Consider the following 16531-nt stretch of genomic DNA (forward strand, 5'->3'; position numbering starts at 1 on the left):
TACAAAATTTCAGGGTTCAAGAAAGATGGCGAGGTCCCAATCAAGGAACGTTGCTTAGTGCAATTTTCAATTGGTAAATACCAAGATAATATTTGGTGTGATGTTCTCCCTATGGATGCTTGTCACATTTTGCTTGGGAGACCATGGCAATTTGATCGGAGAGCTATTCATGATGGGTACAACAATACTTACTCTTTTAATTTCAAAGAAGTCAAATATATTTTAACTCCATTAAAAGAACCACCTTGCAAAGAGGCTCTTGTTAGTCTTCTGTGTATGAAAGAATTCATACGCGTATTTGAAAAGAGTGGCATTGCCTCTGCCATTCTAGCATTTCCTTGTGTTGAAAAGAAAAGAGTACCAGTTCCAGATGGCATAAAAGGTTTACTAGAAGAATTTGCGGATGTTGTCCCTGATGAATTACCCGATAGGCTGCCACCAATGCGTGAAATCCAACATCGCATTGACTTGGTGCCACTTTGCCTAATCTACCTCACTACAGAATGATCCCAAGAGAACACACTGAACTTCGATGCCAAGTCAAAGAGCTACTGAAGAAATGTTACATTCGGGAGAGTATCAATCATTGTGCTGTTCCAGCACTGCTCGCATAAAAAACAGATGGATCGTGGAGGATGTGCACTGACAGCCGGGCCATTAACAAAATCACCGTAAGATACATATTTCCAATCCCAAGACATGACGACATGTTTGATATGCTTCATGGAGCACAGGGTTTTTTCAAAAATTGATCTCCATAGTGGGTACCATCAAATAAGGATTCGAGCCAGTGATGAATGGAAAACGACTTTCAAGACGAAGGATGGGCTCTATGAATGGCTTATCATGCCGCTCGGCTTAACTAATGCTCCAAGCACCTTCATGAGGTTGATGAATCAGGTCTTACGACCTCTAATTGGGAAATTTCTAGTTGTTTATTTTGATGATATTCTCATATTTAGTCCTACCCAGATGGAGCACTTGAATCGTGTTCGGCAAGTATTGGAGATTCTTAGGAAATAGCAATTGTATGCAAACATCAAGAAATGTTCTTTCATGACCAACAATGTAGTTTTTTTGGGGTACGTTGTTTCATCTGAAGAAATAAAAGTTGATGCTGTGAAAGTCAAGGCAACTGTAAATTGGCCTATCCCCAAGAACATAACTAAAATGCGGAGTTTCCATGGACTAGCCACGTTCTATCGACACTTTATCAAGAACTTTAGTTCCATTATTGCTCCGTTGACAGATTGTATTAAGTCTGGTCAATTTTCATGGACCAAATGTGCTGAAGAAAATTTCAACTTAGTTAAAAGAAAGCTTACTGAATCACCGGTTCTAGCTTTGCCCAATTTTGAGGAAGTTTTCAAAGTTGATTGTGACGCATCGCATGTGGGCATTGGTGCAGTCCTTAGTCAAAAAGGACGTCCTATTGCTTTTTTCAGTGAGAAATTAAAAGCTGCAAAGAAGGGTTATTCTACTTATGATGTTGAGTTCTATGCTATTATACAAGCCTTGAAGTTATGGCGGCATTACCTCATCCATGCAGAATTTGTATTGAACTCTGATCGTAAGTTCGTTTTCTTAGTGCTCAGAAAAGCTTAATCCACGGCATGCTAAATTGGTGTCCTTTCTCCAAGAATGTACATTTGTTCTTCGGCATAAATCAAGAGCACTAAACAAAGTTGCCGATGCACTCAGCCGTCGGTTATGTTTGCTCAATACCTTATCTTACGAAGTAATTGGCTTTGATTTACTTCCCAAAAATTATAAATTTGATCCGTTCTTTAGCAAAATTATGGAGGAGTGTGATGTTGGCCAAAATCGGAATTTTATCATTGTCAATGGATATTTATTTAAGGGCACACAACTTTGTGTCCCTGAAAGTTCCTTGAGGCTCCAAATTATTACTGAGTTGCATGGGGGAAGCTTAGGCAATCATTAGCCTTAGGCGGTCATTAAATTACGTTGTTAACACATTGTTTGGATTCATATGGATGATCATATTTAATCCATATGTAGAAAAGCATCATTTACTAGCAATCAAGTTGTTAAAATGAGTCGACGGCGTTGCGATAATGATCATTAGTAACTAATAAAGCAAAGAGAAAAGCATAGCCGCCTGAGATTAAAGTGATATGCTAGCTAAAGCCGTCAAACAAGAGCTTTGTAGTTTAATTGATAAATAGCAATTTTCTCTGCACACGAAGCTTTAATTATTGTTTTTCTGCCTCATGGTAGCTAAAGTCGTCAACTCGATGAAGTGGCTCATAGTTTAACTTATTAGTTCATTCAATTTTGCTAAATTTTGTTAGATTTTCTTCGTACGAGCTCCTAATTGACCTTTTAAATAGAAGGAGATGAGACGGAGGAGAATTAGGAGGAGAGAGAATTCAACTTCACTTGAAAATCCATCACGTTCTGATTACAAACAATTTTTTACTTTACACTGAATGAATAGGATAATATTTGAATTTAAAACATAGTAAGGTGAAAGAAATACCTTATTCACCTGGATGTAAAAAACTAGCTCGATTCTCATGTAGCACGCCTGCATTGAGGGGACACAAAATTATGACTCAAACCACTGATTTTGGGTTTTGTATGGTTTTGAAACTCAAATGTTGGCCCAAACAATTGGGCCTAATAGTTTGATACCCAATTGCCAATCAAATCTTGTCACCAAACACCCTTGTTTCGAACGCAAACGAAAGATCCGCGATTCCGGAATATGCCAAATCGCGTCTAGATTTCTGGCGCCCACCAACTACGGGAAGGTTAGGTGTCTACCTACGCAAAACCCGCCACCAACATCCGCTGCGGTTTATACCACCAAAACAGACCATACAGCACCACATCCCCAAATCTTGTCCGTCCAATTTCCGAAACACCTTCGCATCCAATGGGCCACCTAACATTCCGCTCCAGGGCGGAGAGTCCTATGACGTTCCTACCCTTCTCCACTCCTCGTTTAAACGCCCACACTCACTGTCGGGAGTCAAACGCGATTCGATAGATTTCACTCTCCGTTCGCAGTCCCACCTAAAAACACTCGAAGATCTCGGAGACACTGTCTGTGTGTGTTAGGTTTCAATGGCTCCACCATCACTGATTGCTAACGGCGGTGCTGCCGGTGCTGAGTTAGTTCCAGCACCTGTCACCGGCCGATTCGTCTCCGTCTACAGCGAGGTCCAGGCCAGTCGTATCGACCATGTACTTCCTCTCCCTTCCGTGCTCAAAAAGCCCTTCAAGGTTGTCGACGGTCCCGCTAGCTCCGCCGCCGGCAATCCTGGTCAGCTTATTATTCTTTCTTCTTCTTCTGCTTTGTGCTCGGATCCATGCCTTTTTCTAGCGTTTGATCTCGGAGAAATTTTGAAGTTCAATTTTTGTCGATTAGGTTTAGCGATCAGACTGTAGAATTTGTGCTTTTTGGATTTTCTACTCCGTATTTGATCGTCTCTCGTTTCGGTTTCTCAGAGGAGATCGCGAAGTTGTTTCCTAATGTTTTCGGTCAGCCATCTGCACTGTTGGAGCCAAGCGATTCCGATTCGGGTCTACCGGAGCAGAAGTTGAAGATCGGTGTCGTTTTATCTGGAGGCCAAGCGCCCGGAGGACACAATGTGATATCTGGAATTTTCGGTGAGGGTCTTAATTATCAATTTGTTATATGTTTCGTAAACTTTGTTTTTCTTTTCGAAATTTGGTTGATTTCGATCCGTGTTTTGGTGTTAGATTACTTGCAAGACCGCGCCAAAGGAAGCACAATGTATGGTTTTAGGGGCGGGCCAGCTGGGATAATGAAAAACAAATACATCGAACTTACCCCCGAGTATATTTATCCATACAGAAATCAGGTGAGTGTTTTGAATGTGAATTTTTACCTTGTGTGAAGCTTTTACCTCAAGTTAATTGTTGTAAGGATCGATTATCTGGCACGGTGATATGTGCGTGTCTATGTTTAAATTCTTGAAAGCAATATATACCGCACATACTTAGCTACATATATGCTTCTGTTTTACTTGTAGGTTCATTTTGGCTAGAAGATAATTGACGTGTTGCTTGTATTTTCGTCTTATCAGGGTGGTTTCGATATGATTCGCAGTGGAAGGGACAAGATTGAATCTCCAGAGCAGGTGGCTCTTGTTTCCTTTGTGAAGATATTCATGTTAAGTATGTTTATCTAACCAACTAACCATTTTAAATGGATATGTATTGTAGTTTAAACAAGCACAAGAAACAGCTGTGAAGCTTGATTTGGATGGGCTTGTTGTTATCGGTGGAGATGACTCAAACACAAATGCCTGCCTCCTTGCTGAAAACTTCAGGTATGTTGTGACGAAGTTCTTTGGAATAATTTTACTTGCCATTCCAAACGTGGTGCCCTTTGATGCAATTATGAGAGTAGGTTACTTTTTGTTTTGATATAATTGTTTCTCGGGTTTTGTAATTTTTTTCTTTATCTGTTAAACCAGGGTGAAGAACTTGAAAACTCGTGTGATAGGTTGCCCCAAAACCATTGACGGTGACTTGAAATGCAAAGAGGTCCCCATAAGTTTTGGATTTGACACTGCTTGCAAGGTGACTATAACCATATTTCTTTTTTTCTCTTGGTACTATTAATAACTCAAATTGTACAGGTCCATGTTGTATTGTTATTAATTTTCATCTTCCCATCACAAACATGAAAGCACCTTTAATTCCTATACCTAAAGTATCATGTGTAAATTCTTCCTGATCACAAGAGTTCAATGAACATTTAGACACCTTACTTGATACATTTAGCTAACATTCACTCTTCTAGCATGATTGTAATAGGCTGTTAAAAACTTTATGCAGATATATGCAGAAATGATTGGCAATGTCATGACAGATGCCCGGTCAACTGGAAAATATTATCATTGTAAGTAAATCAAATTTCTACTAGATGCATTTTTAAATTTTTCAATCTTATGTTTGCGGTGTAAAATATAATTTTGTGTATCTGTCTGTAGTTGTACGACTTATGGGGCGTGCGGCTTCACACATTACATTAGAATGTGCTTTGCAAACTCATCCAAACATTACAATTATTGGAGAAGAGGTACTTCAGTTATATTTTTCATCATATTCAATTTGCTCACATTGCTTTTTTTATTAATTAAATTGGTGTTGTGGGAATATTAACGCAATAAGAATTGGTGTCTCTGTCACAACTGATCGACACTTACTTTCTAATGTTCATCATGTATTCTTGTGGAAAGCAATATGGTGCAAAGTAATTTATTGGTGCAACCAAAAGATATCCATTTGCCGAATACATCTGACTTATATCTTTCTTCAGGTTGCTGCAAAGAAGCTGACACTGAAAAATGTCACTGACCACATTGTGAATGTAATCTTGAAGCGTGCTGACCTTGGTTATAACTATGGTGTCATACTTATCCCTGAGGGTCTAATTGATTTCATTCCCGAGGTAGTATCCTAGATCTTAAATATAACAACTTTAAACCCTTCTTTCTCCTTATTCCTTTGTTTACTTGGAAAGCAAGTGTGCTACTGTTCCACACAGAGGCACACTCAAATAACTGCATTGACTAACATTAATGTTTGTAACCTTGCCATTTGCAGGTGCAGCAACTTATTGCTGAACTGAATGAAATTCTGGCCCATGAGGTTGTAGATGAAGATGGGCTGTGGAAGAAGAAACTTACAAGCCAATCTCTAGAGCTTTTTGATTTCCTACCTGAAGCAATCCAAGAGCAGTTGATGCTTGAAAGAGATCCTCATGGAAATGTTCAGGTAGATTTTTCATTTTCCAATTTGACTTAAATCCGTCCTGGGATTTTCTGGGCACATCATGCGTGCTAATATTTATTTTTACCACTAGGTTGCCAAAATAGAAACAGAGAAGATGCTTATTCAAATGGTTGAGACAGACTTGGAGAAGAGGAAGCAGGAAGGTTCATATAATGGCCAGTTCCAAGGACAATCTCACTTTTTCGGGTACTTAATTTTTAATTTAATGACATAATCCTTTGGCTAAATGTGGTTTCAATGATTAAGAATAAGTGCATCCCATGTGTTGGGGCTTTGAGGGTAACTGATTTGCTCGCTGGCATGGATTGATCAGGATACAGGTTTAGTGGTTGTGTATCGGAGATATTGGTTAATGTTTGCATCCCTAATTTTGTTCACATGTTGTCATTTTTTCTTTTTTTTTTTTTGTAGGTATGAAGGAAGATGTGGTTTACCAACCAACTTTGATTCTACCTACTGCTATGCATTGGGTTATGCCGCTGGAGCTCTCCTTCACAGTGGAAAAACTGGGTTGATATCATCAGTTTGTACCACTATCCTATATCTCATTTATTCAGTGTGCCAAAATATATTTTTTCTTAATTAGGCTTGTATTAGTTGCTGTTGGTTCCATATTCCATCGTCATAGTTGTATTATTTCTTACTATTAAGTCTTTTTATGCATGTAATTTTTCGTGACGTGGATCCAGGTTGGGAATTTGGATGCCCCTGTGGAAGAATGGACGGTTGGTGGAACAGCATTGACTTCATTAATGGACGTGGAAAGGAGACATGGTATGGTGAATCTTTCGTTATTGTTTTTATGTAGCTGTATGTTCATTTCCCGGGTCCTAGGCATACCATCAGATCATTGTCTCTCCAAAAATAATGACAATTATCTTTAAACTGATAAATTGCCTTCTGTGTTTTTCAAAAGTTTTCCTTAGGAAAGAGTACTTTAGGATCTTATATAAGACAGACTTGGATGTATCTTGGCGATCTGATTCCTTCTAAATTATTGGAGATTTTCTGATTGTTGAATTTGTTTTCCAGGTAAGTTCAAGCCTGTCATCAAGAAGGCAATGGTAGAACTTGAAGGTAAAAGATTTCTCGAGAGTATTCATGTTTCTGTTTTCGGCTTAGTGTGATTCAAGTATTATATTATAAAGATCACACTCAACTCTTGACTTATGTCGGATTTTCAGGTGCACCATTCAAGAAATTTGCATCCCTGAGGAACGACTGGGCTATCAACAACCGTTACATCAGTCCTGGTGGGTTATGAATACCAATATTTTATGAACTTCATGAGGTTTTCTTTTCTCAGTCTTGGTTTTCTCCACCGTCATGGTTGGCCTGGTTTTTCCGAGTCCAACAAAACTATCAGCGATTACTGTTAGCCATGAGTCGATATTGTGATTTCCATTTTAACCGCAGCTACATTTCTCCGTAACTCATCTGAATTTTTTTACGTTGCAGGTCCCATTCAATTTCATGGCCAAGCATCCAACGCTCTCAGCCACACACTACTCCTGGAACTCGGAGTTTCTGTTTAAGCTTAGAGTTTCCTGTATCCCTTGCTTGTGAAATTTCTTATGACCTTGAGAAAACAATTTGATATTTCGTTCAGCATCGTTAACATCTTTGTGTTCTCTTGCGTTTGAGTAGAATAGTGACTTTATGCTCAAGGACGACAAATGTAGAAGAAAATTCTGCATCGAAGTGTGTAAAACATTTTGGGTATTTGTCAACCCACCCCATTTTTTTGCCTTGAAGAAAATTCCGCAGCTACATTTCTCTGCATCAAAGTGTGGCCAAAGGATGTATCATGGAAATACACTTGTTTAATTTTGTTGGTTTTTTTGGCCGGATTTACTCAATTTGACGGCTAGAAATAAATAGGTATGTGAGAAATCACTTCCCTTCACTATTCTCGATCCAACAACCATGGATATCGCATCAACCATTGATCGTCAATGAGGATCGTTTGTGCGACTAAAATAAAGCAAAGCTCAAAAAAAAACAAAATATAACGAGTTTCGATAGGGATGACAGTATTTTAGAAGAGATTGATGACTTGAAGAGTAGGTTTAGTCTTTTCTCCTATAGGTGGCAGCAACGCAAAGGCAACATGGTGACTCGCGCGTTGGCAGACCTAGTGATGGGAGGATTTAATACAAGAATGGAGGAGGAATCATTTGGTTATCTTCATTCCTTGAAAATGATTTGGAGAATGATAATTGATTGTAATTGGCGAGCAAGATGTTCAAGCGCTCTTTTTCCTTCTTTCTTGGAGGTTTTTCGATGAGGCTCCTCTTGCTTTCACAAACTCTTTGTGCTCTGGTTTATACAGCAATGAAAAACTCAATTGTATATACAACAACAACAACAAAAAAGAAAAAAGAAAAAAATCCAATTTCAGGCATATTGCAATATCATTTCACTTTCAGGCCAAATTGCAATTTAAAGTTTTACACGAAAATGGAAATATAGTTGTTAACCATCACATCAAAATAAACCCAAAACGCATTGGCCAATCAAAAGGAAAATATTTATAAATAAAAAACCCCAAAAAAAATCACCTAGAAGCATGCATGTTGACAAATGAAGTTGTGGTGGTGCAATAAAAAAGCAATTGGAAAGAATACAAGTTACAGGAATTCAAATTCCCAAGTCGTAAGCATCGAAGGACGACAGTGCGTGATGAATGGTGATGATCGAGGATTCAGAACCCTCTGAGGGTGCCAGGTCCCAACCAGATCCTCTACTGTGTGGCTTTGTGGTTCTTGGTTTTTGACCTAATCTTTAGGAGAATTCCAAACCTAGTGGTACTTGTTGGATAGTTATCTATTAGTTTTATTTAATTCATTTAGTTAATTAGCTAAATAATCCTTATTTGTCGGAGAAAATACATAGTGTTTGACCTAATCCCAACAGTCTAGAGTAGGGTTGTTAGACGTGGAATTTTTTTCTGATTATACTTGTTTCTTGTATGCTAATTAAGCCAAACTTTGGAGTCAATGAATAAAAGGATCATTCTCTCATACTTCTGCACTCTTTGGAATTCAACAGTACGTAGTACGTACCAGAAGCAATGACAATTTTTGGACGAGTGCTGAGAACTGCTCGAACATGGCGATCCTCCGCCCCCCTCAGTCAAACCCTAAGCCCTAATCCTCCTCCGCCCGCGATCTCACCTGACCTTCCATTTCCTCCTCGCCGCTCTGCCACCATAAGTAACCCTCTCTCCGTCAACCTTTCTAAAATTACAAGATTTTTCGTGGTAAATGGTTTGCATTATTTATTTTTATGAATGCTCAAGAATAAGAGTGATTGGGGCGTTTTGTTGTTGGTTATGTTAGAGATTATGCTATTTTTATCGTCAATTAATTAACTAATTAACTATAATTAGTTGGCTTATTATGCTCAAGAATAAGAAATTTATGCATGCTTATATTGGCAAATGCACAGCTAATTGACACGAGCTTCACTGGGTATAGGTTTCAATCAAGATTCAAATTCCTGGGACAGGTGACGCTGCACAGCTAATTGCAAATATTGCTTCTGATCTTGGACTAATAAAAGAAAGTGGTAGTGATTTATAAGTGTTCCTACCATATTTCTCTTATTGGTTGGTTCTATCAGTGTTTCCTCAGTTCTATCACATTTGGGTTATATTTATGCTGCGTTTTTTTGGCCCTATATCATTAATTGTGGGTTTTTGAATCAAAATATGCTTAATAGCGCCATCTGTCCTTGTGAACTATGTCAGTCAAATTCATTGGCAAGTAATGCTAGCTCGCCCAGAGAAAAGTAATGCTAGCTCGCCCAGAGAAAAGAAGGAAATTGGGGGTGAAGAAGGGGATCTGCGAATTCACGTATTCCGCTCGGTAATTTCCTTTTCAGATAGATTTGTAAGTCCATGTTTTATGATGGTTATGAATATTTTGCCCTGCAGTTGGTCTTGTTTTACTTTATGCTGCTGTTTCAGTATACCAAACGTAATAAAGTAGTCGCTTTTGAAACTTTCAATTAAGTCAGCGTTAACTATTGCAGGAAATCGAATTTGTGAAGGATGGGAGCTGGAGTCGTAGAGAGTTGGATGCTCTGGTGTCTACTTTTGGTTTACAATTAGCTGGTGCGAAGGTCCGTACGTTTACTTGTAATGGGGTTTTAGATAATTATAGACAATATGATCAAAGCTGTTTTGCTTCTGTTCTGCCATGGACATGTATGGTTCATTCTCCTTGGGCAGGTCGAGCCTGACGAGCGCCAAAAGAATGACTTTGCAACATTGGTTTGCTAGAGGCGAGGCGAGACAAGACGAGATTAACTCCTCGGCTCTTCTATCAATTAGATCATTTATCAATAGAAAAAAAGTTCGAGTAATTTTAGAATACTATGTTTTTAACATTTCATGTTCAACAATTGTTTAATTTGGACGTCCTCGTTATAAACAAATTTCTCTCCTAGAGATCACTCTGCTACATGTTTCTGTTTCTAACACCGTGAAGGGTTAGCTTGTGATATCATTACAGTTGCACTATAGATGCAAGCGAGTTTTTCTCGTGAACAAAAGCCGATAAAAGTTCTCTTGTAACCAAGATATAATCCTTGTAGAATCACTCATTTATCCCTTGCTTGTGAAATTTCTTTTAACCTTGGGAAAACAATTCGATATTTCTTCCAGCATCGTTGACATCTTTGTCTTCCCTTGCGTCTGAGTAAAATAGTGACTTTTTGCATAAGGACCACAATGTATAAGAAAATTCTACATCGATGTGTAGACATTTTGGGTATTTGCCAACCCACCCCATATTTTCCCTTTGCCGTATCTGTCGTTCTCGTCCATCGATTTTAGAGAATTTATGAACTACGAAGGCATCAATACAACTTTTGAGATGCAGCGATTGATTCCTAACAGTGCCATTGATGAAGTTCTTAGAAGTCTTGGTTTCACCTCTACCCTGGTTAAATTTTAAACGCCACGTCATCGTCCCATCTTCTTTTTCCCACTAACCAAGTAGTTTAGAAGGAGCAAATTAGGGTTTTCTCCTCGCTGAAGCTCTGCTTTTTCCTCCACGTTAAGCTGCTTCTTTGCTTTTTCCTTGAGTATTCGTTCAATCTCGGCTTTTGGATCAGCTTCATCGTCGTCTTCAGAACTTTCACCATTACCGTTGACTTCATTATCGACATTACGTGGCAAAGCATCATGTGTCCCTTCTTCTGCCACTTCACGCTCTTCCTGCTCCCCTCGAGCTCTCGTTGCCATGTCTTGTCTCTCAACTTCAACTCACAAAAATTGCAAACAGGAGGAAAGCACCCACACAAAATATTCAAGACATATATAATAGCATATGTATATGGTCAGCCAAAAGCCTAGCTCTATTAGAATAAGTAATCAAAATTCTTGTACTGTATACTATATTTTAAGAGAAAGAGTGCTCAAGGGCTATTATAGCCTTTAAATGACAAGAGTTTAGTATTTGTTTTAAAAATCAAGGGCATTATTATAGTTTAATTTTACTTCTATTTTATCTCATTCTATACTTTTTCTCCTTATTATATGTGGGGATGGATCCGTGGTACTACATTTTTTACACATATTGTTGCGGAGTTCATTTTGTAATGTATTTTAACAACCGAATCGTCTATCTTTTAGAACATCATTCATAAATCATTCTTGCAAAAAATTAGACAAATCGAAAACTATTAATGCATTTGTTTACAGTGAAGAAAATAGATGAATACGGTAAAGAAACCCTAAGCTCTTAATCCAACAATCACATGGTTTCAGATTTAAATGATTTTTTATAAACTTGATCATGGAATACCTAAAGGATAGACATCTCGGATTATTAAAATATATTATTAAATAGATCTCATAAAAACGTGTGTAAAAAAATAGCACCACATATTCGTCCCTATCATCTATTATTATCCGCATAGTATATATAAAGGTTGATAGTTAATTGTAAGAAGGTAAAATCGAGTATGGGTTGCTAGTCTCTCACATACCACGTGCAAGAGGCTGCCATTCCACAACTAAGATAACATTGTGACACAATATTGTAGTTTTCTTTTCATATCCTTTTGCCTTTCAACCCTAATTATATTATCCAATTTCAGCCATAGTGCAATATCATTTCACTTTCAAGCCAAATAAATTGAGATTTAAAATTTTACACAAAAATAGAAATATAATCGTTAACCATCACATCAAAATAAGCCCAAACGCATCGGCCAACCTAAAAAAAAAAAAAAAGAATCACCTAGAAGCGTGCATGTTGACCAATGAAGTTGTGCAGAATCTGCAGATGGTGCAATAAAAAACAATTGGAAAGAATAAAAGTTATAGGAACTTAAATTGCCAAGTCGTAAGCATCGAAGGACGACAGTGAGTGATGATGATCGAGGTCCCAAAAATAACAAACTCCAAGACCTTTGTGTGAGCCTACAAACCTAGCTATGTGGACAGGATTCAGAACCGTTTGAGGATGCCAGGTCCGAACCAGACTTTACCATGGCTTTGTGGTTCTCGATTTTTGGACCTGGGTTTCTCGAGGTTTCCTAGATAGTAAGGTTTTGAGCTGCGGACAGAAACTTACCTACATCTAATATATTACTTTCTAAAATTTTACGGTAACTGCAACGTTACTTTAGCAGTATCTAGATCAAACTAAACAATACAATGTATTAACTTTTTATAGTCAACAATTTGATTAATTTAGAATACTCTGCAGTGACGTATTCTTTATAAATAAAATTTTCTCTTAACAATCACTCCATTATGTGTTTGTGTTTCTAATTTACATAATAAAGCGTTGGTTTACAATATCACTACAATTGTATTATACGAGTTTTTCCCGTGAAACATAAGCCGAAAAAGGTTCACTTGCAACCAAAGTATAATCTTAGTAGATTACGGCATCTAATAAATATTTATTACATGTTAAAAAATATAAGCTATATGTTTAATACTTACATGTCACATAGTGTCTTTGTTATAAAAAAAAACATTTCCATTGTTGAGGATGTTGGTCCACCATCTTCCTCTAATGATAGTTAACTTTGAAAAAGGATTCTCATCGGATCATTTTTTGTGGAGATTCAGAGGATTCAGAATCGTACGTGCAGTCATATGTCATTTAAAATTTAAAATTTAAAATCAAATATAAATAGTACATAATAAAAATTGACTGCACGATACACCATGAACGGATATAATTTCTGAATCCCTCAGATCCCCAGGCCAGGATTCTTTTCCGTTAACTCCACTGTTGTTTGACAAGACAGCACCATGTGAAGCTATCTATGTTTTTGCTTCCCCAACACCAAAAGAAAAAACCAAAAAATGGGGAAAAAATAAATTAAGGGTGAGAGATGCGAAGATTTTGTCTTGTGCACTTGTTTTATGTTTAGTTGCCAAAGCCGCGAAGTTAGCAATCAATGGGGGAGGGTTTAGAGAATCGGTCACCTAATCTGTAAAGTTGTAAAAGTAAGATGATCGAAAGCTAGAATTTAAGCAATGTGGGACCTCTTGTAGTCACCATACATCCTATAGCATGTGTTCTTGTCCTTGTAAAGGTACTGGAGGCATAGCTTCGACCTTTTTCTGCTTCATGACAGACGGGCTGTATCGTTTGTTTTTGAGGGATCCTAGCATTTGTTTAGTTAATTAAACAGAATAGTAAGACATTAGTAATCACACCAGCGCTTTCTAACATTTCCTCAAATGTGAGTCACACAAATATCTATAATTAGAATTAATGATGGATTTAGGATTCTAATTTCGAAAGAGTTTAGTGTAACATGTAGTCATTTACTAAATCATATAGTGCACATGTTGCCAAATACAACAACTTTTGAGTCAGTCTGTTGACAATTGCTTAGCGAATCTATCGACATATGTTGACAACTTTCGAGCGAGCTTGTTGGCATATGATGAAATCTTTCAAGCAAGCTTGTCGACATGTCTATTGATTCTTGCAATGCATTGTCAACGCGTGTTGCATCAAATACCTAGTAAGCGCTCTTGAATTTCATAATATATTTTAAAAGTGTTCAATGATCTTCTTTCTCGTGTAATTTTTTTTTTTTCCTTCTTTTTCTTTCCGATCTTCAATGGGTCTCAAAACCACCATGGTCTCTTAATAAATCGGCCTTTGATCAAAACTATGTGAGCGTTTGATCAAAACTATGTGAGTGACTAACCAGAATCCACATCTACCTATACATAATCAGGTATAGCGAGGTCACTACACGTACCGTCGATGTATATGAACAAGGGTGGGTTTGTAAGGGACCCATTGAATTGATGGAATAGGTCGTTTTTTGCTTTTCACATGGCTCATCATTTTGCCTACAAACAAACGCCATTAACAGTGGAAGAGATGGAGAAAAGGCAATCCTTTTGAGCCTAGCTAGTAGCTAGTCCCAATTGCCATATATGCTTGATTCCCGCCAGGTCCACTGAGTTCGCCACCATTACTGTCACACAACAACTTAGCCATCATCCCATCAAATATTTCTGTTTGTGATGAGCTCCACCCGAATTGTTGTTGTCATGTTGTGGGGTGATGAGTGATGGCTATTGCATGTGTTTCGATACTGCCACGACTTCGTGTGTGTCATCTTATTTTATTCCTCTTTGGTTATGGCCATCCCATAGAGTAGTGTATAGCAGATTCAAAATTCGAATTGTTGGAGTCTCAGGATTAAGGATCAAAGTTTTTTAGATAGAAATAGAGCAAGAATCGTCTAAAAAAAATCAGTTTATTCGAGTCAATTCATCGGACATTTGGTGAGTTTGTTGTGCTAGTCAAACTATATTGCGCACATGTCAACTAATATTGACATAAGTCGAGTGTTGTAGACGCAACATGTTAAGAAATAACTAGCGGATATTTCATTAAACACTTAGTAAGGACAAAAGGGACTCATACAAAACACTCGAAGGGTCTTTAGAAGACCTTCTCAATTATATTTCCGGACTCCGAATGGTCCTGAGATCACCTTGATCTTAGTGTGCATCCACCTCTGTAAATGATAGTTGGTTGAAAACAAAAATAATAAATTAAGACATTTTCGAGTGAAACGATTATTTTATAATACTTGTGAATGACATAATTCATATATATCTTAAACCCATGATATATTATAATTTATAAATAAATAAATTTATGTAGCGATACTAATTCATGCATATATTGTGATGTGTTATGTACTCAATTTAAACACTAAATCTTGATTTTGTGACATCAACGCTGAAAAATTTCTCCATTAAACTGGCCAAAACTGGTAACTTCCTGCATGTATATCCCACTTCACCATTTTTTAAAGCCGCCATTTATTTGTCTTGGACTTGTGTTTATTCGATGGTGGATATTCAGCATGGTGTGTGGAATATTACAGCCCGCAGCCAGCTGAGCTGCTGAAGAATGCAAGTCAACTGCTGATAAAACGATAACTGGCTAATTAATCGGGAGGTATATTTTTTAACTAAATTTTATCTTATGAATTGAGAAATTTTTGCATGTGAACATCCGCATATATGAGTGCATACTGTCGCACAGAAAGAACGTCGAGAGGGAGCAAAATGTGAAGTTGCACAGGACCTAAAATTTGAAAGGATTTCTAAAATTTATGTCATCTAATATTTATATATAATAATGTTCTATATTTAAAAATTGCTTTTATTAGCATTTTAAAATATTATCGTGCACTGCATAATTTTTTTTCTTTTCTAAATATAAAAATTTGGAGTACAATGAGATATTTTGAGTGTCAATAATAAGGTGAACAACTTAAAAAGGGTTTATTTTTTTTTTGCAATTTTATTTATAATAATGTTATATATTCAAGTGAAACTTTAAAGTTAGAGTTTTGAAGTTTCTTTTTTATGTTTGATTGTTTAAGATTGAACTGCTTTTGATTATTTAGTGAACGCTATGTTTATAGCTCTTTTTACTTATTAATAATGACATTTTTAAATTTGCAATCAATGAGTGATAGACTTTGTTTTAATTTAACTGATTGTTTTCTAGTGTCAATAGATTGTTCAACCTTTTTTTTTAAACTATCTTAAGGAAAGGCTTTTTTATAAATTTCGCACAGGACCTCTAAACTCTCATAGACAACCTTGTTGTCGCATAAATAAGTACTCTCAAACGCAGAACATCCGCATACATGAGTGCACACTATCGCATAGATAAGTACTCTCGAACGCGAATGTTCGCATGCTAAAATTTCTTCTTCTTCTAAAAAACTTATCATAGACCCCAAAACATTTGACTAATTCTAATTTCTAAGCACACCACATTCATTTCGTAATAAACAAAAACATCTGCGAAAGATCCTCCATGTTAGACATAGTACCAAATCAATTATCAAATGAGGATAATTAACATACATCATTTCTGAGTTAGGTACATTGGAATTGATTTTCAGACACGTTTAATTTTTCACACATTTTCGCACACCTCTTTTTATTTATGATCATCGAATATTGAATATATCAAATAGAATCAACGACCATAATTAAATATGGGTGTTAATTGTTTCCCATATAATTAATTAATCAAATATTATGAGTGATATAATTGTGTTTGATGTTTTTGGATCAACAGATTGTTTATGAACCGGGGAGAAATAATAATGTTGGTGAATGTCAACGGTTTGAAATGATTTTTGGCAAGGCAACTTGGTTTTTCTGAAACCCCACATCTGCCCTCATTTCACAATATTGTCCACATTG

General features: G+C 37.0%; 1 protein-coding gene across 2 annotated transcripts; it reads left to right on the forward strand.

Annotated features, from left to right (window-relative positions):
* The first annotated feature begins 2926 nt into the window (after positions 1–2926).
* LOC137725460 (pyrophosphate--fructose 6-phosphate 1-phosphotransferase subunit beta) lies at positions 2927–7636 on the forward strand. 2 transcript variants are annotated; one of them, XM_068464149.1, is made up of 16 exons: positions 2935–3292; positions 3478–3639; positions 3733–3854; positions 4080–4133; positions 4219–4325; positions 4473–4578; positions 4837–4900; positions 4992–5080; positions 5321–5452; positions 5608–5778; positions 5867–5982; positions 6208–6319; positions 6486–6570; positions 6829–6873; positions 6981–7049; positions 7255–7636. In XM_068464149.1, the coding sequence occupies exons 1-16, from the start codon at positions 3094–3096 to the stop codon at positions 7329–7331; spliced, it is 1710 nt and encodes a 569-aa protein (XP_068320250.1). In that variant the 5' UTR covers positions 2935–3093; the 3' UTR covers positions 7332–7636. The 2 variants fall into 2 exon arrangements, with proteins under 2 accessions (XP_068320249.1, XP_068320250.1); XM_068464148.1 differs by having other exon boundaries at positions 2927–3292; positions 3478–3854.
* The last annotated feature ends 8895 nt before the right edge of the window (positions 7637–16531 follow it).

The sequence above is a fragment of the Pyrus communis genome, chromosome 2 (assembly GCF_963583255.1).
Source record: "Pyrus communis chromosome 2, drPyrComm1.1, whole genome shotgun sequence".
In the NCBI taxonomy this organism is placed as follows: Eukaryota; Viridiplantae; Streptophyta; class Magnoliopsida; order Rosales; family Rosaceae; genus Pyrus; species Pyrus communis.

Excerpts from the sequence above, each read along its gene's own strand:
- LOC137725460 (XM_068464148.1), top strand. The coding sequence starts at position 3,094 with ATGGCTCCACCATCACTGATTGCTAACGGCGGTGCTGCCGGTGCTGAG. Across the intron at positions 4,326-4,472 it reads CTCCTTGCTGAAAACTTCAG|GGTGAAGAACTTGAAAACTC; the intron begins GTATGTTGTGAC and ends CTGTTAAACCAG. Across the intron at positions 5,453-5,607 it reads TAATTGATTTCATTCCCGAG|GTGCAGCAACTTATTGCTGA; the intron begins GTAGTATCCTAG and ends TGCCATTTGCAG.